General features: G+C 43.4%; 1 protein-coding gene across 1 annotated transcript in view; it reads right to left on the bottom strand.

Annotated features, from left to right (window-relative positions):
• Positions 1–1419: 1419 nt before the first annotated feature.
• The window catches only part of PLEKHM3 (pleckstrin homology domain containing M3), a 167013-nt gene continuing 144438 nt past the window's right edge, over positions 1420–23994 (bottom strand). Inside the window, exon 9 of the mRNA XM_054585747.1 lies at positions 1420–2886. Coding sequence (XP_054441722.1) covers positions 2709–2886 — 178 coding nt within the window. The 3' untranslated portion in view covers positions 1420–2708. The remainder of the gene's footprint in view (positions 2887–23994) is intronic.

The following is a 23994-nucleotide window of genomic DNA, read 5'->3' as shown; positions in this document are numbered from 1 at the left end:
AAGCAGTGGAACAATTACCTAACCATACACCAAGTAATTGGTTGGAGCTGAAAACAGTAAGGGCGTTCATGCGCTCTCAGGCATTCTGGGCTGAAAACAGCAATTCTAAATTTTCACGGCAGACCCAGCTCCGCGCCCGCTGCGCTGTCCTCTCCGAGTTGGGCGGTGGCGGCTGCGAGCGCCGCGTGGGCCCGCGGCTGGCACCGGCCGGGCTGTCAGAGATGCACAGACAGGAGAGAACGCAGAAGCCGCTGGCAAACAGCTCCAGTTCTTGGTAGCTGGTGGTGATGGCACATCTATTTTTTCCTCTTTTGAAAATAAGCAGAAAACGACGCATCTGGAAAGCTCTCCTCAGAAGTTCACGGGGACTGCTGATATTTAGCAGGGCCCTCGGAACGGGCCCCGGCGACAAGAAAGGCCTTGAGATCAGGGGTCCAGAATGTCCCCCTGACTCATGGTGGGTCTGACCCTGGGGGCCTGTGAGGCGGGACAGGAAATTCTGTACACAGAGCAAACATGCTGGAAGGGGAGGAGACGGCTGTGCTCTCGGGTCTCCAAACGCGCTGCGCTGGGCGCGGTCTCGCTGACGGTCCGAGTCACAGATGCGTTAATTACCGCGAAGGCAGGAGTAAGCTACAGTGACAGGGAGCGGGGGTGAGGGAAAAGGCACTGTGCCATCGGAGCACATCTGTTTTATAATAAGCAGGCCCATAATTCTCTAGTGAAAGATCCTGTTCTGCTATCTTCTTTGAGGCTGAAAAATATAAGTGCTGTATTTCACGGAAGGGGGGGGGGGTAGGAAAGAGGAGATGATCAAATTTGTTTGCCTCTTTGCCAAGTGCTTGTTTGAGATTTTCCACCCTTTTACTTTTGTGTGCAACGCTCTCTATAGCTAGAGCGGGGGTGGGGTTGGGGAGTCAACCTGTTTTTCCAAGAGTAAAAGGCACCGTAAGGCATCTCGGGAATGGGGCCCTTGTCTCTTAACAAAACTCCATGCCTTGGATACAGCTCCTATAGAATTAGAAAACAAATGCATGTGTGGTGCTGAGCTATTGAGTGGAAATGTGTGGTCTGGGGCCAAAGGAACTGGCTCAGCTGGAGAGGCGCAGTGCTTATAGCTGACAGTCCGCACAAAAGTCAGCCTGAAACGTCACGTCTCTAAGGAGTGTAATGAGTTGGGATCTGAGGGGAGCAAGGTGTGGGGAAAAGGAGGCATGGAGTTAAACGTACCATCGTTTCAGTATAAGCTTATTTTTCTGTCTGGGAAGAGTTGAGGTGAGGAGTGGGAACCGTGACCCCCAGCGCCACCGCAGCGCCACCATCCCTGCCGTTCCCGCCCCCGCCCCCCTGGGCTGGCTCCTACGAGGGCACTGCCGGGGGAGAGCACTCCCCGACCAGATGGCTGTGCAATCTGTTACATTTCTTCTTCCTATGATATTATTTGAGCACTTTTTGTTTTAAGGTGGCAATGATATATATGTGTATATATTTATTTAAACAATATTAGATTTAATTTATTAAATATATTTGTAAGTTTGGTATTTTCTTAATAGTATTATGTTGGTATTTCGAAGTTCCAGGCTACTCTTTTTTTTAAATGATTAAAAAAAATATGAAAGTAGCAGGGGTTAAACTGACAAAGGTCAAACTGAAAAAGTGCAGCGAAGAAGGATGAGAAATAAAGCATTTACAGTGAATAGGTAGGAACTGCCCACACAGGATTCTGCGAAAAGAAATTGAAGACTGTCTCTTGGAATGCATGCACTATGTATTTACCAGTCTACACACGGATGTGTTTAACGACAATCCTCGGGAATCTCCTCAGGCCAGCACCATTAAAATATCGTAAGTACCACCCATGGAGGCCCTGGAACGCCGCTCACCCGAGAGCCTCGCTCACACCCTGGGAGATGGGTGGAGCGTCGCCTCACTGGCGGAGCTGAGATTCGTACCAGCAAACGGAGCAGCAACATGCAGTAATTGGTCACAGCCGTCTCTTCTTTTTTAAGAAAAAACTTTTCTGAGATGGACTTCAAAACCATCACTAGCTCTCCCGATAAATTAGGGGTGCATGCTTTCTGTCGGGGGAGCTCGCGCTCCTGACTGCCAATGCTTTCGGCTCAGCTCAGGCGATCCCTGGGGAGGAAACTGCAGCGAGAGAGCCAGGGACACCGGATCCTGGAAGGATCCCAAAGTCATTCCTGTGTTTTGAAGATTTTCTTAGGAAACAGATGGTGATGGGTGCTTGCCTCAGTTACCTCACTGGGCTATGAAGGCTAAAAATAAATAACACACACAAAAAACCCCCAAAGCGCTGTTGTTCTGTTGGAAATGCTTCCTCCTGTGTAATAGTAAAATGGCCCCTGAGAGCCAAAAAACAAAAAGAAAAAGAAACATGTCCGAACCATAAAGCATTGTGTGTAAACCACATTTTGCTTGGGAGCAAGCAGCTGAAGTTCATGGCTAAGTATAATCAGTTATTGGTAGTTTTTTGAGCCACGGAGGCTCCACGGACCTTTTAGACATCGACTTACACAGAACATACGTATAGGTATGTGTGTGTACTTATATATGTATAAATATATATCTGTATCTAGCTGAAGGTGAGACGTACTCTTCATCCAAAGGGGTCTAACTGGCTAGCTAGGAAGCCGCTGGGGCTGCCGGATCACTGAGAGGCCAATCCCGGGCCTTGGGCCCCTGCCCAGTCAGGTGTTCTGGTAGGACAGCTCAAACATGTTGCAAGCCTCCTCCAGGCTCTCGTCCATGTTCAGCCTCTGCCAGAAAGACTTCTGCTTCTTCTGCAGCTCCCGGCGGACACACCTCGGGCAGGGGACAGACTTTTCTTTGCACTCAGAATGGAAAACGGCTCCGCAACTCTCACACCTGTGAAAGCCAACGAGGGATGTGATGAGCAAGGTTCAAATGAGCAAGACACAACACCTGCAGCCCCGTGGCCTGCGTGCAGCCTGGGACACTACATTTTATTCTGCACAGCACCGCCGCTGGGAAGAGAAATGACTCATAGAAATGAGTGCTTCCCTTTTTTTCCCAAATGTTCAAGGTTGAATTGTACTTGAAAAACTTTGTTTTTTGGGTGTTTTTTTTTTTTTTTTTTTTGTGATTAGAAGTAGCTGGAGAAGAGGCTTTTCGCTTGCTGGCAGACTGGAGCCAGCAGTCAACTAACAATGCTGTGACCCCAGAGATGATGGACAGAGCTCTAGAAACTCTGTGTTAGTTTCCTCTCCACAGAGAAAGAAGGGTGTGAGTGTCTCTAGGGGGAGGCGACAGAAACGAGGGTGCAGGGCCTCCACGACTGAGAATGCTCCCGGCGCCAGTGACAACCCCAGGGCTACGGCTATGGAAACGCCGCTTTCCACGGCAGTTACCGTGAGCTAAGTGGTTCTCTATCGACGCCCTGCCTTTATTGGACAGTGTGGGAAGGTAAAATGACACGTTTTCATTTGTGAATGCTATCCTGTGGCCTGTTGTTCTTCTGAGTTTTTTTTTTTTTAATTAGGAAAACCCACCGACCCTTTTGAGTCTACCTTTATAAAACAAGTGGAAAGAGTAAAGCATGAGGGAGCGAGAAAGAGAATATAGTTTTTTAAACCAGCACACAGATATTATAATCTGTAAGAGGAGACATTCCAGGTGGATGACTAGTTTGTTGTTTGGCTTGGTCGTGGAAGCCTGTACAGGAGTCTAAATGGCTTGTTTTTACTGCAAAGTCTTTAATAATGAGTAACTGACAGGCACAACTATAGCTGCTTCAGTGGGTGGCTTGCCAATGTGGATTAATTTCTCATCCTTCCACACATGAGTGACAAGCAACTATTACCTTGCCCCTGGAGCCCAGGAAATTGGGCCTACATGATTTTGTTCATCAGCAACATCAGGGAGGGGCCATCACTGGACCAGGTACAAAGCCGGCTATGGCTACAAAGGAACCAGGCCTCAGGGCTCAGCCTTGCGCCTCTTTTTCTTTCCCTGTCTTACCCTGAGTTTCATTCCTGGGCTCAGGATAGTCTTTGGAGCACCACTGCCTTGCTTGCCACTGACTTCCCCTTGGAACCAATCAGGATTCAGAGAGTTTTGTCCAGAGGAGGACCTTCTTACCCACCCTTGTGGGGAGGGGAGTGAGAGACACTGGGGAGAGTTAGGGTTAGGGGTAGAAAGAAGCTTCGCCACACCCAGCCATCTCTACCCTTAGCTCAGCTCTCTGTGCCCAATAAGCTCTGGTGGTTAGAAAAGTAAGCAAAGAGTGAGATGGCTGCCTTCCAAACCCTGCTTCACGTCGCTTTCTGGCTGTCTGACTGCTGTGGCCTGAACTGTGTCCCCGCCTCATTCCTGTGTTGAAGCCCTAACCTTCAATGTCACTATAACTGGAGATAAGGCCTTTAGGAAGTAATTAAGGTTAAGCAAGTCAGAAGGGTGAGCCCTAATCTGACAGGATTAGTGTCCTTACAAGAAGGGACAACAGGGAGCTCAGAGAGAAGGTTGGGGAAGGGCCTCGACAGGTGGCCCTCTAGCAGCCAGGAAGAGAGCGCTTCCCCACACCAAGCCCTGCTGCACCTTGACCTGGGACTCCCAGGCTCCAGAACTGAGAGAAATAAATCTCTGCTGTTAAGCCACCCAGTCTGTGGTATCGTGTACGGCAGCCTGAGCAGACTGAGACGACCTTGAGCAAGTTACTTCACCTCTCTGAGCTTCATTCCCTTTCCTTATCTGCTAGGTGGAGTTTCCAGGACCATATACCTGGCAGAGGTGTTGCGAGGCTCCAATGAGATAATGAAGAAAGCATTTAGCACAGTTCCTGGCCTTCAGTGAGTGCGTCAGACAGCTGAGAGAGATGGCCCCTTCTGCGGAGGCAGCTGCCTGCCGCCTTTCTGTGAGCCTCATTGCAGCCTGACCTCACTTATGTCACCACGGGGACCTGAGGACACCTTGGTCAACCCCCCCCCCCGCCCCCGATTTTACAGATAAGAAAACTAAGATTCTAAGAGGACAGGCGATTACCCCCCAAGGACCTGGTGAGTCCAAGAGAGTTGTGACTAGAACCCAGGACTCCCGGCCACTCAGCCGTGGCTCTTCCTGAGGCCTGGCCGCTTGAGTGAGAGCGCGTGCCGTCGGGCTGGGAAGTGCGGGGCTTTGAGTCAGACAATTGTGTTCCAGTCAGAAATCTTTCTTTGAGTGATTGGAGCAAGTGATTTACGTCCGCGGTGCTCTGGTTCCCTCATTAGTAAAACAGGCCGCTCACAATGACCTCCTTCCTACTCACTGGGGCCTGTGAGACTGAAATGGGCGAATGTGTATGGTTCAAACGGCAATGGCTTGAAGGAGCAGCAGAGTGTGACACCTCCTCTCCTGGGGGCTCTAGCCTTCTCGCCACTGGTGCTATACTGGCCAGGGCAGGTGACAAGCTGACTCAACTGTGGCATCTCCCCGCCCCCTGCCCCTCCTTCCTTCTAGTGGGGATGAAGGGGAGGCCGAGGTCTGCCTCTCTTGCCTGGCCAGCTCCTCCCCAGTGGTGGTGGCTTTGTCCCCACTGGGTCATACCTCTGTGCAACCTCCTATCAGTGAAGTGACACTAATGGTAGCTTTATCAAATAAATTTCCTCCTTCCTGCCCCCTTTGCCCTGCTGAGTTAGTCAGTGATTTATATACATAGGGATGTTGCCCTAGGGCGGTGATTGATAAGGAGAGAACCACTGGGTTCCTTCAGTGCCACTCCCTTATCTCTGCTGATACCAGCCCCCCACCCCCACCCCGCGGTAGAGGTTGAGTCTTATCGAATATTTCTGGAGCAGCAAACACCCACGGGTGATGGAGGGACCAAGTGCACCTGCTCTTTCTAACCAAAGGTCAGTAACTGAAAAAAAAAAGTGAGATAAAAAATTAATGATTTCAAAATAGAACCAAGTCCTGTTTTCTAACAATTTGTAACCCAGCAGGCATCTTTTGAACTGTATAATGGATAGACTGATCAATGACCTTCCTAAATTCAGAGACTCTGCTGTTAATTTTCCCCCTGACTTTTTCTTTAAAGGATAATAAGGGAGGAAAAGGAAGAAAGAAAAGAAACTGTTCTCTTACATAAATTTTACTGAGCTCTGCAACAAAAATGTAATGTTCAAGAAAAAGAAAGTATTTACATTAAAAATGCAATATGTAGGTTTGCTCCTCTTTGAGAATAGGACTTTATTAAAAAGGTCCTTTCACGTTAAAAAGTCACTGGTTCCTTAGTATTTACTGAATGTCCTGGCTTTACCTAAAATATGGTTTAACAAATGCCAACTTTTCAGAAACATGTCTTTTATATAAGGCAAATCTACTAGTGTAATCATCTGTGCAGAAAATTGCCACAGATAATGAAAGAGAAATGTCCCTCCAGTGTTCCTGAGTGACAAATCAAAGGAAAGCCGGCACCTCCATTTCTGAGTCATTCAGTCCCAGCCGTCAGCTGTTGCCTTGCTGTTGCTTGTGGCTGTGCACCACAGAGAACAAAGACCGATGTCCTCCCTTTCCCATGTCACGGAGAATGCCACCGCAGGGACACACAGTGGCTACGGACCACAGCCATCCAATGGGTTTTTCCTGAAAACATCCATTGCTTCACCTAACGCAGGCATCTCAACCTCAGCACTGCTGACATTTTGCGCTGGGTCGTTCTTTGTTGTGGGAGGCTGCCCTGTGCATTGTGGGATGTTTAGCAGCATCCCTGGCTTCTATCCACTGGATGCTAGTACCACCCTTCCTCCATCCCCTGCATTTGTGACAACCAACAATGTCTGCAGACACTGCCAAATGTCCAAATGTGCCGTGTGGCAGAGGTCAGCCCGGTTGAGAACCATTGGCCTGACCTGCCTGAGAAGGCCTCCCAGGGGTAAAACAGTGCGCTCCCTGGGCTTATGCTAATCAATAAAGTCCAGCATAGTATACCTATTCTTATCGCTTTCACAAGTATGTATTTTTAATATATCGTTTGATTAAAATAGCTGAAACTCACTAGCTTAATCACCCTAGGGTCTCAAAATAATTTAGGATATCACTAGAGAACAATTCTCTGAATTGCTCAGTAACTCTTAACTTTTCTATCAACTCACTCTGATTTTTCGGTCCTCCCCAAAAGCCATCTTGGTGGCTGGCCCTCAGTCATATTTGCTCCTTGGCCCAGAACCTTTGGGCAGTTTCCTGGTCGTATTCTTTGCTTCTCCATGCCCTGTCCAGGTCATCTAGCAAATCAAAACCAAAAACTTCTGTATTTGCTTTGTAAAATAAATTGCTTTTATGTCACTGAAGCAGTTAGGTTTTAGCAACCACTGTAGTGAAGAGGAGGCTGGTGAATACCGATGAGGCCTCTTACTGCAGCGGGAGGGCTCGATGGAGTGGCGAACCCGGAGTTCTCGGCCCTGGGCGGCCCTACAGGCCCTGGGCTCTTGTGTAAGTCACTCATCTCTGCACCTCACTTTCCACAAAAGTGAAAAAGAAGGTTGGGTTGGATAGTATCCAAGGTTCCTTCCAACGTGTACATTTTGTGCAGGAGGGAAAAAGCCACTCTGGGTTTTGCCCTCCTCTTTCCAAATTTCCTTGCCCCAAAGTCCGTGGACGAAGGATGGGAATGTAGTCTTGTGGGCCCTCCTGGGCAAGGCCCAAGCCGACAAGCTGGGCCAGCCTGAGACGAGCCTTAAAGTGAAAAACAATACTTTAAATCTTATTTATTTGCATTGATGAAGCAAAAGCTATGAAATAGTTTATATGAATTAGTACATGCAGCTCTGACCATCAGGAATTTGGACGAAAGGAGCTGCCCCTGCCCCGTCATATAAACTTTCAATTAAATATGAAGGATTTCTTCCTAGGCCTTCTCCCACCCTCATCAGCACCAAACTTCTCCAAGAAAAAAAATAAAGCAGCAGGGCTTTCATTTGAGGGTGAGGGGGTGCTGGCTCGCGGCAGCAGGTGCTTACTGCCCCCTCGGGAAGTTTTGTGCTTTAACCCTTGGCATGGCCACCCTGGCATGAACCGGGTGCAGAGCAGCACTGGGCTCCCCACAGGATGTGGCACGAGAAAGGAGGAGCCTGAGGTCTGCTTGGGCGAAAGTGCCACAGGACAGTGGCATCCGTCATCCACGTGTGCTCTGGCAAACCGGTCCCCTTTCTTGGGACAGGAGAACATCTCTACCATTTGGGGGCAACACAAATCTCACTTTGTGTCTCAGTAAAGGCATCATGGAATGAGACTCTACATTTTATGAACAGTCGTTGACCTAAAAATTAGCTTCCTAACTGACCTATGGCAAGGGAGGGAGAAGTTCATAACCTAGAAACCTAAGTCAATTGCCAAGATATGGGACAGACACATTCTTAGTACAGCTGTCAAAACCAAGAAAACCGACCTGCTACAAACTAACAGAGCTAGATATATGCAGGGGAGAAAGGTTTGCTTCTCAGATATTATGGCAAAGAAGCAAGAATTCCCGGCTGCAGACAGTTTCCTGTTCTGGAATGCTGATGATGTGAGACCAATTAGAGACAGGCTCGATGGCTTTGTCTGTGCCCTTCCAGATTCTCTCTGCACACAGGGAGGTCACAGGAAACTGCTAAAGGCCCCTACCCCAAGCTGAGGTCACTGAAATGCTCCTGCTCTGTTGACGTTGGGTCCGACTCCGGCTGCATTTTTATTTTTGGCTCAGGCAGTGACCTCAGATATTTCACTCAGATTCAGAGGCAGGCTTGAGTTCGGTTGGATGTCTGACAAGCGAAAGGACAGGCTTGCAGAGCAGGGTAGTAGAGCTTTGGCTGATTTCCACACGCCAGAGCCCACAGTGAATAGGGTGGGGTGCAGAAGTAAGCTCACGTTATTAGGCAGCCGAGTGCGGTTTGGTAGATAGCTACTATGTGCTGCGCCTCATAGGACCACTAGCTATTATTGGTTTTTCCAAGAAACCAAGATAATTATTTAAATCTCTTAGCTAGGGGGTAGTTATTGGGCCCTGGTTATTTTAATGTTTTGGGTTGGTGTTTTCTTCTGTTATCGTGTAAGTAAATGAACATAAGCAAACAACTCATAGTTTGCCTCACTAGGAAATCAGCCAAATGCCATGTACGGTATATACCTGCATGGGTGTGTATGTTCTATACATTTACTTATATATGTATATATGCTGTTTAGAGGAGGGCACAGACATGGTACTAAATATTCTAAGATGAAATGAATTCAATATGATTTAAACAAATGATCTGATGTAACAGATTCACTCTATTGGGGGAAATAGCGGGATTAAAATAAAGAAAGGTTAACGTACAGTTTCAGTGAGAAACTGACGAAGCCTGGTGCTGATGGCCGAGGGGGTCCAGGCTTCATGGCCACCTCCAGTCAGCCCTGCGCCGCGGTCACCGGGGTCCACTCCGTCCGGAGGCCCCTCTGCTCCGCCGCAGACGCAGGCAGGAGGGGGAAAAAGAGCAATGAGTCTGGAAATGTTGGATTCCAGAACTATTGTGGCTCCTTGTAGAGTGAGAAATGAACTACATTTGGGCGTATCACATTTAGGAGTGTTCATTGTAATTTTTTTCTTTTTTTTGGCAGAGGATAGGGTTATGGGGGCTGAAAAGGTATCCATATGGTTTGACTAGAATTGTAAGAGACTGGAAAAGATCCAGCTCCTTTGGCCAAATGTCTGGCAGATTAAGGCGTATATGTGCTAGCTTGTAAAGCTATTGCAATAATTCTGAATGGTAAATGCAAATACAGCAAGATCAAAATTAGACACTTAAATCAGGCAGCATCTGTATGGCCCTTTGCCCTTGTTTTTACATAAATTATCCTCTCTGAGCTAGGTACTCTTTATTTTACAGTTTTTCATAAGTCAGTCAGTAAATAGATAAAATGAAATGACAGAATAAAATAACTAGTGGCTCCTCTGGTCCCAGAACTCGTGAGTGAGTGATCAACTGTGGACTTGATTCCAGTCTTCTGACTTGAAATCTGGCCCTTCCCCCGGTACTGGCCACATGCTCTTTTAAGTTATTCAAAACATCCCTTAATACCTGCTAAGACTCGAATCTGGGAAGAACAATTGGTATGTCCTGCAATGATCTTTTTATTTACTTCTTAATCCCCAGAGTTAATTAAGGAAGGCTTTTCCCCAGATTGCACCCCACAAAGCATTTGGCTTTCACAGGTCTTGCACTTTTAGTTTGTAAACCAAGCTCAGCTAATAACCTTTGGCAAAAGCTTTACTTAAAATCTTGGCTTTGGAATAGAATGTAAACAAGGGTTAATTAATTCATTTGTTAATTTGCTACCCTACTGGGGACAGTAACTCGCTGTTATCTTTAGTGCAAAAGCTCAATAAATGCTTCTTGATGATTTGTGAACGGTGACAGGACTTCTCAACAATAGCCTATGGAGCTGTATAAAACCATGATAGATTTGTCTCAGATAGTTTTTGGGGGATAGGGAAAAACTGATATTTCTAACACTTCTAAGGTATTTTTTATGGTTCACCTGGCAGTTAATATAATTCTCAACAAACAAATGTCCATCTCTTTTGGGGGTTACTTTAGGAAAATTTTACTTAATTTTAGAAAAGTAAAGGAACTGCAGGAGAATTTAAAATTTTTCTACAATTTCTAGAAAAGGAAAAATCTATTATATATTATAATTGTAGCCACAGAGATCCATAAATAAGAGCAATGTCTTTCTGTAAGGATCTCTAAGAGCCCAAGAGATGTTTAGAAATATCTTGCTACATTTAAGACAAAGGAAGTGAATATGAGAGTATTATTAAGCTAATACAGATTTAAAAAAAATAATCTTGAATAATCTTGGTTTATATAAGGATTCCATTGATTTACCAGGCAACCGTTTTTTTAATGTAAAAATGAAAAATTTAACTGTCAAGTTTTGCAGTAAGTCTCTTTAAAAGAAATAATTATTTATAAGGAAGATAGGTATCTAAGATTCTGAGTAGGATTTACTTCTATTTAACATATTACATTTCAGTTCCTCAAAGCACTAAGACACTTAATGGAGCCAAACTTAAAGAAAATTTTCAAGCATGGGTACATTAGAAAAATGCAAAACAGTTCAGAAGGTAAACCAAATCTAATTTTATGAGCAGCATGATTAGTTGGTTAGGAATAAGTTGATGTAAATTAAGAAGGAGAAATGCTTTCAAAGAAATGACCCAAAGTGTATCATCATAACTTCAGACTAATGCCCTATTTGTCTCCTCTAACCAATACAATTCTCTTAACAAGATGGTTTTACAGAATTTTCTAATACTCAATGTGTTCTAAGTCAGTGACTCTCAAAGTGTGGTCCCTGCACCAGCCAAACCAGCATCACCAGGGAATGTGTCAGAAACGCAAATTATCGGGTCCCAGTCCAGACTTACTGAATCATAAACTCTAGGGTGGGGCCCAGCAATCTGTGTTTTAACAAGCCCTCCCGAGAATTTTATGAACATGAAAGTTTGAAAACCACTGTTCTAGGCCAATCATTTCCAAAGACAGCTGGCTAATATTAGAGCTGTTCTAAATATTTCAAACAAAACTATGGACTTGGCAAAATGAAATTAGGAAGTGATTATTAACTAGTATTTTTATATAGGCTTTACATTTCGTATCTATTATTGCATTTTCTCAAAGCTCATAGGTAAATCTCATTTTATTTAATTTCAAATAATATGTAGTGGTTTATGTACTTATTGGTCATTTGCATATTTTTTTCAGTAAATTAGTTTATACCTCTTGCCTGTTTTATATATATATATATTTTTTTAATCTTCACCTGAGGACATTTTTTCATTTCTTTTAGAGAGAGAGAAAGGGAGAAACATTGATGTGAGAGAGAGCATTGATTGGTTGCATCTGGTTAGCAGTGTTGTGCTAACTAACAACTAAGCCTTTTCTCTTTCATTGTCTCTGGGTGGTGGCCTGGGCAAACTCTCTAGGCCTTTCAGTGAGAAAAACTGAGGTAAGAAGCTTCCAGGTGGAGTTAGGCGTGAAGAAGAAGGGTTAATTACTGCTCGTAGGTACTCTCTAAGTAAATACTAAGCTTCCTCTGATTAGGTCTCTCTCTGTTCAACAATATACCTTAAGTAGGCTCTCAGGGAAGCTAGAGGAAGGAAAAAGTCATCTTTCTTGATTGCTGCTTTGATGTTCACATCATTTCTGTCCCTAAATCCTGGGCTGGTGCCTCTTTCAGGCACTGCATGAACCACCCTGGTTACCCCAGGCCTCCGCCCCGCCCCCGCACCAGCCCACCCTGCCCCACCAATGCAGTCTTTGGAAACCATCAACCATCACCAGAGGTAACCGAGACGCGTTAGGGTTTGTAGTGGAGATTTTTGCCCTCCTAAGATGGTTTTGGGTCCCTCAAATTCAGGCCAGTGTCCTGACCGAAAGAGTGGAGCAGAACGGCTACCGCACTGGATTCAACAGCCTGACTCTTCCTCTAGCCATGGCTGTGGTTCTGGGAGCAGTGCTGGCTTTCATGGGGGTGAGGGGCAGGCGGCGGGGCTGGGTGTGGGGGGTGGAGGCAAGTGTGGGTGTTACAGGGGATGAGAGTGACACGAGAATGATTGTTAGGTTCCCTCGGTCTCTACAAAAAAGGTCCTCTGCTCTGGTATCAACTCGGTGCATATGGCAACTTTTGTACAGAGTGTGCACATCTATAGCCTGGGCCTTTGTCTCTGTTTTAAGCATTTGAAGACATCCTGAAGTGAACAGATAATTATTCGCAGTAGCTAGATAGCATATGATTTTTAATGGTAGCTACAGATAGCATTTATAGGTGCTTTCTGATGCAACACGGAGCGGTTTAATATTCAGAGTACCAAAGGGGTTTAATAAAATTGTGATACCATACATCAGACATTAAAATAAAACAAAAAAGGATTTTTTAAAAACAACTTTAACAAGATATTACTATCTGTATTCTCATGATTACTTCTAAGAAAAAAAAGTCTTGAACTGTTACAAACATACACTGACAAAACCAAGGTGCTGTTGTGCCTTTTGTAATTCTAAAGCATAAAACAATTCATTTCAGAACATACTGCTCAGTCTGAAAAGTCAACATTTTTTGTATGGAAAGGTAAATACTCCTTCTCTTCCCTATTGTGTATTCAGGTTACTTATTTACAGTCCTACAGGGAAGGAAAAAGCACACATTAAAAAATGACCTAAAAGATGTCCTGAAAATTAAGTTATCTGAGTAGCTTAGCAAAGCTCATATTTTTGACATTAAAGTTTCCATTGGGCCAGTAAAACACATCTGTCCCTAACATACTGAGCTGTCACTCAATAAAGTCACATATCTTGGTGATGTCTACGATGAAGTAGACAATTTCCCGGGAATTAGTTTAAAAGCTGTGTAAAGTAATAGAAAATATGTTAAGTATAGACTCGAAAAACTAAAATAAAGCAAATCCTTCACTTATTCACAGATTATTTATCGAGCATTTACTGGGCGATGTGCTAGATGAAGAGGATGGGGCAGGGAGCAAAATAGAAGAGTCTGTTTCCTTGTCAAGCTCACCTTGTTTCAAAATGGTGGGCTGAATGACAGTTTGAATTTACATCTCAATCCCTATGGATAAATTCTGGCAAAATCAGTCACCTTTACAGAAAACATAATGACAACCTATGAAATAGGCTAATACAAAATGCTAAGCAATAAAGCTGAAGTGAAGCTTTTACTTCTTTGGTCGATAAGAGCTTAAATCTGTGCCATACGCCTGGTATGTTGATGGGGTGGGGGGGGCGGTGGTCTGTCAAAGGTCACACAGCAAATTAGTGGCAGAGTTAGGAACAACCTGTAGGCTTCCTTATTTCTAGGCCAGTGATCTTTCTGTGGACAAGCCTGCCTCTAGTTACCAAATGGGTCTTAATGATTTTAGAGCCAATTAAATTTTGTCCTGTTAAAGTACCCATCAATAAAAGTTTTTAAATTAAATGTGATTATTTTCCTGGATCTGATATGATGTGACAAAAAAGCTGGATATACATTTATGTTTTCAATATGATCTCAAGTTTATTAAAAATATATATACACATATATTAGAGAAATTTTCTTTATATTTTTGTGTACTTTTCATATTTTCTATAATGAACATCAATTAATTTTGGTTAGAAAGTTAAAGTGTAACTTAAACAATGAGGAACATTCCCCTGCCCCGCAACGATCAACAAAAATTAGGTTGTCTAAAATGTTTAGAGTAAGATGATTAACACAATATTAACCGGGCACTGACTGTAAGCTTGGTGAGCAGTGTGCGTAGGTGGAGGTGACAGCCATCTATTCAAGTGACCGAATGGCTTCAAAAAACAATGGTGGCCTCACCAGCTAAGACTGTGTTTATAAATGCACCGTATTTATCATGGGGCTGAATGGCATAAAGGGTCAGGTCAGTCCTGAGGGTTTCACAAAAGTCTGTGCTAGACATTCTGAGACATTCTGACATGTGAATATAGGAGCCACCAGGCCAAGGTGAAATGTTATTTACCAAGTTACTCTTTGACCAAAGTTTAAAAGCCAAAAATACAAGCACAGTGCTAGAGGTTTTAATCAAAGAAAACCTTCATCGACACAAATATACTTACGAGGGGGCAGCCATATAGCCTAAGAAAAGTAGAAGTTCATGTCGGTAAGTCACTATCCTGCTTCTGCCACTCACAAAATCTGGGAGCCCTCTGGGCTTGTTTTTCTGCCCCCTAAATGTCTAGGTGCTCTCCACAGCCTCTTCCATCTCTGTTAGTTTATGATTCTAGAACACTGGCAGGAGCCTTGCCTTCCGCCATCAGTGTTAAGAGGTCCATGGAGAAAGTCCCTCAATGTGCTCCTCATCAACACCAGAGAGAGGAAAGACCAAGGCGAGAGAACTCATGGTTCCTCCGCAAAGGTACCTGCAAAGACGAGTCCAAATTTCCTGTAGCTGTTTCGAGGATCCCACACCTCATTACAATACTCACCGAGTGGCTGCTTCCCAAGAAAAGCCACAGAAAGGAAATATCATTAAGAAAGTGTATATGCTTAAGGGAAGCCGTTCCCTCCCTTAAGCCCGACCCAGCCAAGGCTGTTGTTCTCTATTGTTGAGCAGGATGTAGCAGGACTGCCAAGCACTGCCCACAAACCTGCTAATTAGATGCGCTGACAGTGTTTGTTTTGGAACCGTTTCCCCACAAAGGAATGTGTCAGGCTGATTAGTGAGAAAAGGGTATGTAATGTAAGTGTATTCTAGTCCAGATGAGGGTATAATCCAGGTATTCAGTCTGTTTGTGCAAGGACTTGCAAAAAGCAAAGACTGAGCAAATAGGAAGCCACAAGGGAAGACCAGCCCTGGGCAATGCTGCTCTCTGCTCCTCTGAGTTTTGTTTCACTTCCCCTGCCCCCACCAAAACAAGTCCTGCCTAAACATGAAACTCTCTTCCAAGAAGCGACAAACTACAACTGGCTCCCCAGAAAAATGGAATAATCTTTGTAAGGTTGCAGGCAAATCTGGGGTTTGATGATTTTTCTAGCCGCAAACATGAGTGATAATTTTAGGCAAAGCCATCTCCACATTTACCTTCCAGGGAGGAGTCAAAGCGAATGAGGGCAACGGAAAACACAGCTCTTTATGGACTGTTCAAGTTGTGCTGAGAAAAATCGCGCATCTCAGCATCTTCTATGGGAAGAAGTAAAATCCTATACTTTATAACAAAGCATTTTACTTCTCTTTTTAAACACACCTTTATAAGGTCTGACAACACTTAGCTATCGGAAGCTTCATGTGTACATGAAGCTTGAAGGAGGGCAGAAGGCGCACAGCCAAGAACAAAGTGCACGCCCCAACAAGCTGAGGTCCTCAGGGCCGGGGTGGGGGGATTACAATGAACGGCACAATGACAAAGGCCAATTCAAAAGGTCAAGTGTGTTCTTCAGTACAAGCTGGACATTTCTAGAGTTGGCCAGACAGATGACAGCAAGTTCTTTGGGAGGCCTTCTTTTTCTGGAAGCTAACTTGGGAAAACAGATTTTAAAAATGAAAATGAGGATAAGCCATGTTAGAAATTCACTTGCTACAGACTTTTCCATGAGGCCAGCGCTTGTTCTCACTCCAGAGGTGTAGGAAATGTTCTTGAAATGTGTGCAGATTTGATGGGGTGTCAGAGTATGTTAACTCAACTGGTAAGAGTTTGGTGTTGAAAAGTTCGAGGTCCTGTGTGCAGTCGTGATTTCTGGGAGGCAGGGAGGGAGGGGTCAAATAGTGCACACAAAGAAAACTGGCAAGTAACGCTCAACCTGCTTTAAAATCCAGTGCTCGCAAAAACATATCACCCTTTTAGAAGAGTAACCGCTGAGCTGCAGACACCCCTCACGCAGGAGGACTCCTCCCTGGATGCCTTCTCTGGGGCCGTGAATGCTGTTCACTTGGGCGGGCTGACGCTCGTGCCAGGGACCAAGGCGACAGAACTTTCAATGGCTGTTCCATTGCTTCAACCTTATGTGTAAAGCTGTAGTGTTCCTTCAGACTTTTACTCTGTTCCTCTACCTTTGCAGGTATTTTTTCCCCAGTTGTGTTGAGGTTAAATTGACATATAATATTGTACTAGTTTCAGGTATACAAAGTGATGATTTGATATATGTATATATTGGGAAATGATTACCACAATGTGTTTGGTTAACATCTAACACTTCACATAGTTACAATATACTTTTTCTTGTGATGAGAACTTTTAAAAGCCACACTCTTATCAACTTTCAAATATATGGTAGAATATTGTTATCTTTAGTCACCATGCTATACGTTACATCCCCAGAACTTACCTTACACCTGGAAGTTTGTACCTTTTGAGCAGCTACACCCCTTTCGCCCACCCCTCCACCCCATCTCTGGCAACCACCAATCTCTTCCCTGTATCTGAGTTTTTCTTTTTCTTTTTAGATTTCACATATAAATGAGGTCATACAGTAATTGTCTTTCTCTGTCTGGCTTCACTTAGTGCAAGTATTTTAAATTCTCTTAAGTAATCAGTTTATTTAAAAAGCTTTATCAGTGTTCTTTTTTTAAAAAAAGACTTTAATTATTTATTTTTAGAGAGAGGGAAAGGGAAAGAGAAAGAGAAAGAAACATCAGTGGGTTGCCTCATGTACATGTCCTGACTGGGGACCAAACCAACCCAGGCATGTGCCCTGACCAGGAATTGAACCGGCAACCTTTGGCTTCACAGTATGAAGCCCAACCAACTGAGCCACACCAGTCAGAGCTGTCAGTGTTCTTAATGAATGCTCCTAATATTCTTGGGAGAGCTGAACCAAACAGTAAATATTGCTGAAAGCCTACTATAGGAAACACACTAAGTTCAATGTTATGTATACTCACATCTAAATATAGCCAACAATGGCATGGAGCTCATAAAGTCTTGAAGTGCAGCATTTTCCATATTGGAAAACCTGGGGGGATGATTTGTATGTCACATGAAATACCCAACAAAGCCAAATGGGTCAGACAGAAAGGATGGCACTGATTCATGGTAGATGGTATATTTTCTAAGTCCCATAAATGCATGCTGAGTGTTTTTAAGATGAAGGCTTTATGTACTTGGGATCTGAAAGCATTTCAAGATTTAGGAAGAGCATCTTCACAGAAATGTGTGAAGCAGAATGGTCTCCTTAGCAGCATTCTGTCCTTAACAGCAAGAGAAGATTGGAGATCTGTGGAGATGTCAGAAAGAAAGCTGCTGGACAGGAGGCAATTTAAGGATTAAAAAAAACAACAACTATGTTCTGGGTTATTTTGTGGATTGATGAAACTTTTTTTCTTTTCATTGTCTTCACTTATGTCTTAGAAAAGTATCAGTCTCATCTTCTGATTTGGAATTCTGAAGTTAGAGGGCACACGTTGTCATTTCTGTTTCTTTAGGATGTGCAATTTTATCGTTGTGTTCACAGAATGTTTCTGACTCCTAAATCCGGACTTCTGTTTTAGTCCTCTGGCAGGGTATGTGCAGGACGAGTCTTAAGTAAAGCAATCTGGAGATTCTGGCTCTTCCTATTGTATTGAAAACCTGGTGATTTGGCTTTCAGTGTTTTCCTATTTAAATCTGAGAGAGGTACGTATAATTTATGTTCGAGAAGAACAAATATTTCAAGGTAAAACTGTCACCATTCTCTCCCGGATGGAGGGGAAGGTATGTGGGGTCACAGGCAGGTTTGCCCCGGAGGCCGGAGGCTCACAGGTCACCTTCAGCAAGCCGCCCTGCGCCCGCTGTGAGCACCTGCCCCAGTCCCCTAACAGCAGCTCCTCCCACCCCAACCTAACTCTGGCTCACGGCTCTAAATGTAAAAACTTCCAGGTGGCAAATAAAAGCAAAATTCAAAATAACAGTTTGGGGGGAGGCTTCTTTAATGATAGAGGTATGCATTTTTTTTTTCCAATTTCTTTACAGGTCATGCTGCAAAAAGGGTTTGAAGACTACAGGTACAGAAGAAACAGTAATGTATAATGAAAACAGCCTGGACTGAAGGGTTAGATATGTTTGGGTTCAAGTTTTGGCCTTATCTCTTGGGCCTAGGTAATTGCTTTCTCTGAACCTATGTTTCCTTGTTATTAAAATGAAGGTAACAATATTCCCTCAGACCACTGGCCTACAAATTAAATGATGAGATATGTAAATTACTACCATTAGTATCAGTAAGTATTAGTACTATTATTCTTACAAAACCAGAACATTTTCTGTTTGCCAGAGATGGTGTTCTAAAAATTAATGCTAAGGCTATTATTTTAAAGTTACACATTCATGAAGGTTTCTTCGGTATAACAATTAATTTACCCGTATTTTGCTGTGTATAATGTTTACATACATTGGGTATAATAATCCCATGTATAATGTGCACAAAAATGTGGGTGGGCATTGTACATGGCAAAATACGGTAATAAGGAAAAGAAAGTGAGGAGTTGACCAATGTTTGATATATGGTCTTAATCAAATAAACATGGTAAAACCAAGTATGTTCTAATATTAAATTACCTAAGTCGGTGCTGTGGAGTCCAATATAGAAAGCTCTAATATTTTTAGAAATTGTGGAACTTCTTTTCCATTTACAATGTACATCACTGCTGTGGACGATACCCTTGTTGGAACTTCAGGTTTACATCCTTTCCTGTGGCTTTTCCCACATTTAATACAACCTCCTAATGGCTTAGTGAACATCTCTCTTACCAGAGACTGGGAACTATTTGTGAGCAAGGAGTATGCCATGTTCACTCTGCGTGTCCAGAACCTAGCCCAAAGCACAAACATAGCACACTCAATCCATCGTTTTTTGAAAGAACTAAATAGTTCTAATGCTTGTGGATTTTTAAAACTGAATTAGACTATTCAATAATATTTGGATCTCAAAGGATATTAAGTATATTTCTGAGAACATGGAGGTACTGAATTTAGCAAGCTGGTCAAAGATATGTGGCAACAAATTCACTAAATACTTCACTTCTAAGATTTTTATATATAGATTTTTAAACATGTTTTATTATGGAACATTTCAACAGACTCAGAAGCAGAGAGAATAGCGTAATAAACCCTTGTGTACCTACCACCCGGCTTCAGCAATAATCAATCTTTCATCTACACCTGTCCTGTCTCTCCCAACTATCAGATTATTATGAAGCAAATCCCAGTTATCATATGACTCCATCCATGAAGACTTCAGTTACATATAGACTTAAAAACGTACCCCACTATTCAACTTTATTTTTATTTATCATATTTATTTACTCAGCACATCTTTACAGACATGTTTTACACCTGCAACTCTATTTCTGATTAAAGATTCTTTTACTAAATCTTTTATTAGTGTTTCTTTTTGTCCTTTCCTATTGACTTGCATAATCCACTTCCACTGTTTAACTGGAAACTAAACATCAAGAAATAGCTCAACAGGTTCCTGAAAAGCATTACCATCCTGGAGGTCCAGGAAGGCTGATCAGGGCTCCTTTGGACTCAGGTAATTGTCCAAGCTGAGAGAACCGCATCTGACCAAGGGAGAATCAGAGGATCCTAAATAGCTATGAATTCTTTCCTGCTGGGCGAAGGCCCTTAGGGAGCCCGCAGCCATGCTAATGTGGTCATTTTGGCTGTGAGAAACCCGCAGCGCTGACTAGGGCCACAGCTATCCTAGGGGAGCGTCTTCCTTATTAGGCTGTGATGCAGAATCACCTGGGGAGCCTTTGACGGTCTCACAGCCGCTTGTGCCGTGCAGTCCCAGGGGAGCACCTGTGCCCCAGTCCTGGGATGAGTCCTGGGACTGAGCGAGCCCTGTGAAGGCGCGTGTGTAACCCAGCGCCCTGCTCTTGGTTTCTAATATTCTACAGTAAACGGAATGAGGCTCTGTGGAGAAATGGCTGCTTCTAGGGTTACAGCAGAAAAAATTAGAGCCCGGAACACCTGGTAGTGCCAGTAAGTAAGGAAATGTTCAAAAACAAAGCCCCCACCATGACTGGGGTATGTCAAAAGGACACAGGAGACAAATGAAAGAGCCGAATGGCCAAAGCTGGAACAGTGTTAGCAACATAATAAAGTAGGATTGGATTACAACCCAAAGCATAAACTAAATATGTGCAAGTTCACACTGATATGAAAAAATAATTGAAAAAAATAAATAAACAGGGAAGAAAAAACAAATCTCTCCTGCAAGATAATTCCAGGGTAAAGGGGGTCAAATATAAGGTGACAGAAGGAGATTTGACTTTGGGTGGTGAACACACAATGTAATATACAGATTGTTTCATAGAATTATACACTTGGAATCTATATAATTTTATGAACCAATGTCACCCCAATAAATTTAATTTAAAAAATTTTAAATAGCAAAAAAAGAGAAAAGAATTTTAAATAATTTTGTACATGCTCCGCTCCCAAGCAGGGTGGAACGTAACTCCCCAGTCCCGAAGTGTGGGCTGCACACAGTGACTTCCTCCACAGAGCGTGGCACGGGGAGCGGGTGGCGGGGGAAGCTAAGTGATCTTCCTCCCCAAACCTGTTAACCCCAGTCTGACCATACGAAGAGCATCACGTGTATCCCAATAGAGGGATTCTACAAAACACCTGACCAGAGCTCCTCAAAACTGTCAAGGTCAAAAAAACAAAGTCTGAGACACTTCAGCCTAAAGCCAAGAGGAGGCTAGGCAGATGTGACACCTAAATGCACTGTGGGATCCTGGAACAGAAAAAGGATATTAGGTAAAAAGTAAGGAAACTGGAAACAACTATGGGCTTGTGCTAATAATAACATATCAACATTGGTTTGTTAATTGTAACAAAGGCACCCACTAATGTAAGATGTTAATAGGGGAGACTGGGTGAGGGGTATATGGGAACTCTGCACTATCTTTGTGATTTTTCTGTAAACCTAAAATTGTTTTAATAAAATTTATTAAAACTGTTCAGCTTTGAACTTTGAGTCAACTGTTAATTGGATAAATTGTTTTATTTCAGGAGGCTTTACTTTGTGGGACAGTTTTGATTTATAGAAAAATTGAGTATATGGTACAGAGTTCCTATATTACTCACCACCCTGCCCCCTGTTTTCCTTGTTATTGACACCCTGCATTAGTGTGGTATATGTGTTACAATTAATAAACTGATATTGATACATTATTATTAACTAGAGCCCACAGTTTAATGTTCACTCTCTGCTGTATAGTTCTATGAGTTGACTAATGTCTAATGTCATGAATTCATTATTAAAGAAACATAAAGAATAATTTCACTGTCCTAAAAATCTCCTGGCCTTCACCTATTCATCCCTCCCTAACCGCTTCCAAGCCCCTGGTAACCACTAATTTTTTTACTCTCTATAGTTTTGCCTTTTTCAGAATATCATATTTTCAGGAACCATACAGTATGTAGCTTTTTCAGATTGGCTTCTTTTACTTAGTAATATGCATCTAAGGTTCCTCTATGTACTTTTGTGGCTTGAGAGTTCATGTCTTTTATTGATGAATCATATTCCATTGTATGAATATACCATTGGCCCTTGAACACCTTGCATCTTCAAGTCTATTTAAACCTGTTGTTCAAACCAGAGGGTCAGCTCTGAGGCTGGGAATCCACACATGCACAGGATCGACTGCACTTATACTCGAGGTCAGGGCCCTTAACCCCTGTGTTGTTTAAGGGCCAACTGTACCATATTTTATTTATCCATCTGCCTGGTTGATTCCAGTTTGGGATGATTATATTAAAGGTACTATAAATATCCCTGTGCAGGTTTTTGTGTGGACATAAGTTATCAATTCGTGTTATTTAGAAGCATATTGTTTATTCCCCAAATGTTTTGGGGTTTTCCAGGTATCTTTCTATTATCGATTACTAGTTTAATTTCATTGTGGTCTGAGAGCACACTTTGCACGATTTCTGGGTTTCTAAGTTTGTTCAGGTGTGCTTTATGGCCCAGAATGTTATTTCTCTTGGTAAATGTTCCATGTGAGCTTCAGAAGAATGTGTATACTGTTGTTACTGGATGAATCACATGAATTGACAAAGATGTCAGTTGGATCTAGGTAACTGATAATGCTTTGCAGTTTAGCTATATGTTTACAGATTTTCAGTTTGCTCATTCTGCCAGTTACTGATAGAGGGGTGTTGAAGTCTCTAACTATAATAGTGGAAATAACTATATCTAATCTATATCAATAGATCTATAACTATATACGTATATATGTATACATATATAGACGTGTATGTGTGTGTGTGTGTATGTGTGTGTGTGTGTGTGTGTGTGTGTGTATGTATTCAGGACAACCTTCTATTTACTAAGCGTCTGCTCTTCTTATCATCCTGCAGTGACCCTTTGCAGCCCCCAAGGCACCTAACCGCATCCCTAGCTCAGGACCTAACCGCATCCCTAGCTCAGGACCTAACCGCATCCCTAGCTCAGGACCTAACCGCATCCCTAGCTCAGGACCTAACCGCATCCCTAGCTCAGGACGTCTTACACACCTCAGTCCCCCTTTCTCTCTCTGAACCCCATGTGTATGTGTGGTCTCTGACTCATTCATGTATGCGGGGTTCCCACACATATGTATGTATTAAATTAGGTTATTCTTTTCTCGTTATTCTGTCTCTTGTCTATTTGATTGTTAGACCAGCCAGAAAACCTCGAGGGTAGAGAAAAGTTTGTTCCTCTCCCACAAATCAAAGGCATCACTGTGTTGACTGGGTCGTCTATTGGGTGAAAATCTTTTCCTAAAAATGGCAGGGGGCCCCTCACATGCCTGCAGAAGATGCCTCACATTCTTTTTTACTTTGCCGGATGTGATTTTAAACTTATGCCTGTCCTCTAAGGACTTCAAATCCCAAACCACAATCATGCAAAGAATATAAAGTCACCACAATACATGTCTACTTTTAGACTCTGGGGACTTTTAGATCAAGTAAGAAAGGAGAGAGGCACCCAGCTCTTCGGAACAGGTTTGGCCCTTGGGTTAGATTTACAAAAACGAAACCCAACCCTTTTTTAAAATCACTCTTCAAAACCAACTTGAATTCTGGAATCTTAATAGTCTCCGACATTACAGATATAAATTGCTCATTAGATCTTACTCTGAGCCATCATGGTGCTTGGCGCTGTGAGGGATGCGTCTGAGAAGCGTCATTCATGATCCCAGGCTCTGTGGCTGGGCTCTTAACTCAGATGTCCTCCTGATGCCCAACCCATAGCCTTTCCTACTGCAGCAAAGCCTCTCCTCTGACGTGATTGCTTTATCATAATCTTCTAAGAGCTAAAGATGGACCCCTGTATGAGAAGAGCTGCTCCGCAGTAGAACTTCCAAGCACTGCCCTTAGCTCTGGGCGCCTGGGCCGGCTGCCGACCCAGGCTCAGTGCTGTAGGTTCTCCTCTGGCTGCACCTCTCACTGGCCAAGAAGGGGGCTACCTGGAGCCCCCTCCTTCTAGACTGACCAGGTACCCAGGGTCTCAGAATTCCTTGCCCGCAAGGTC

Source organism: Pteronotus mesoamericanus, unplaced genomic scaffold, assembly GCF_021234165.1.
Source record: "Pteronotus mesoamericanus isolate MK-2021 breed Mesoamerican mustached bat unplaced genomic scaffold, CSHL_Meso_final contig_90, whole genome shotgun sequence".
Taxonomy (NCBI): Eukaryota; Metazoa; Chordata; class Mammalia; order Chiroptera; family Mormoopidae; genus Pteronotus; species Pteronotus mesoamericanus.
The sequence above is the reverse complement of the archived record's forward strand: the minus strand, read 5'-3'. Positions and strand labels throughout refer to the sequence as shown.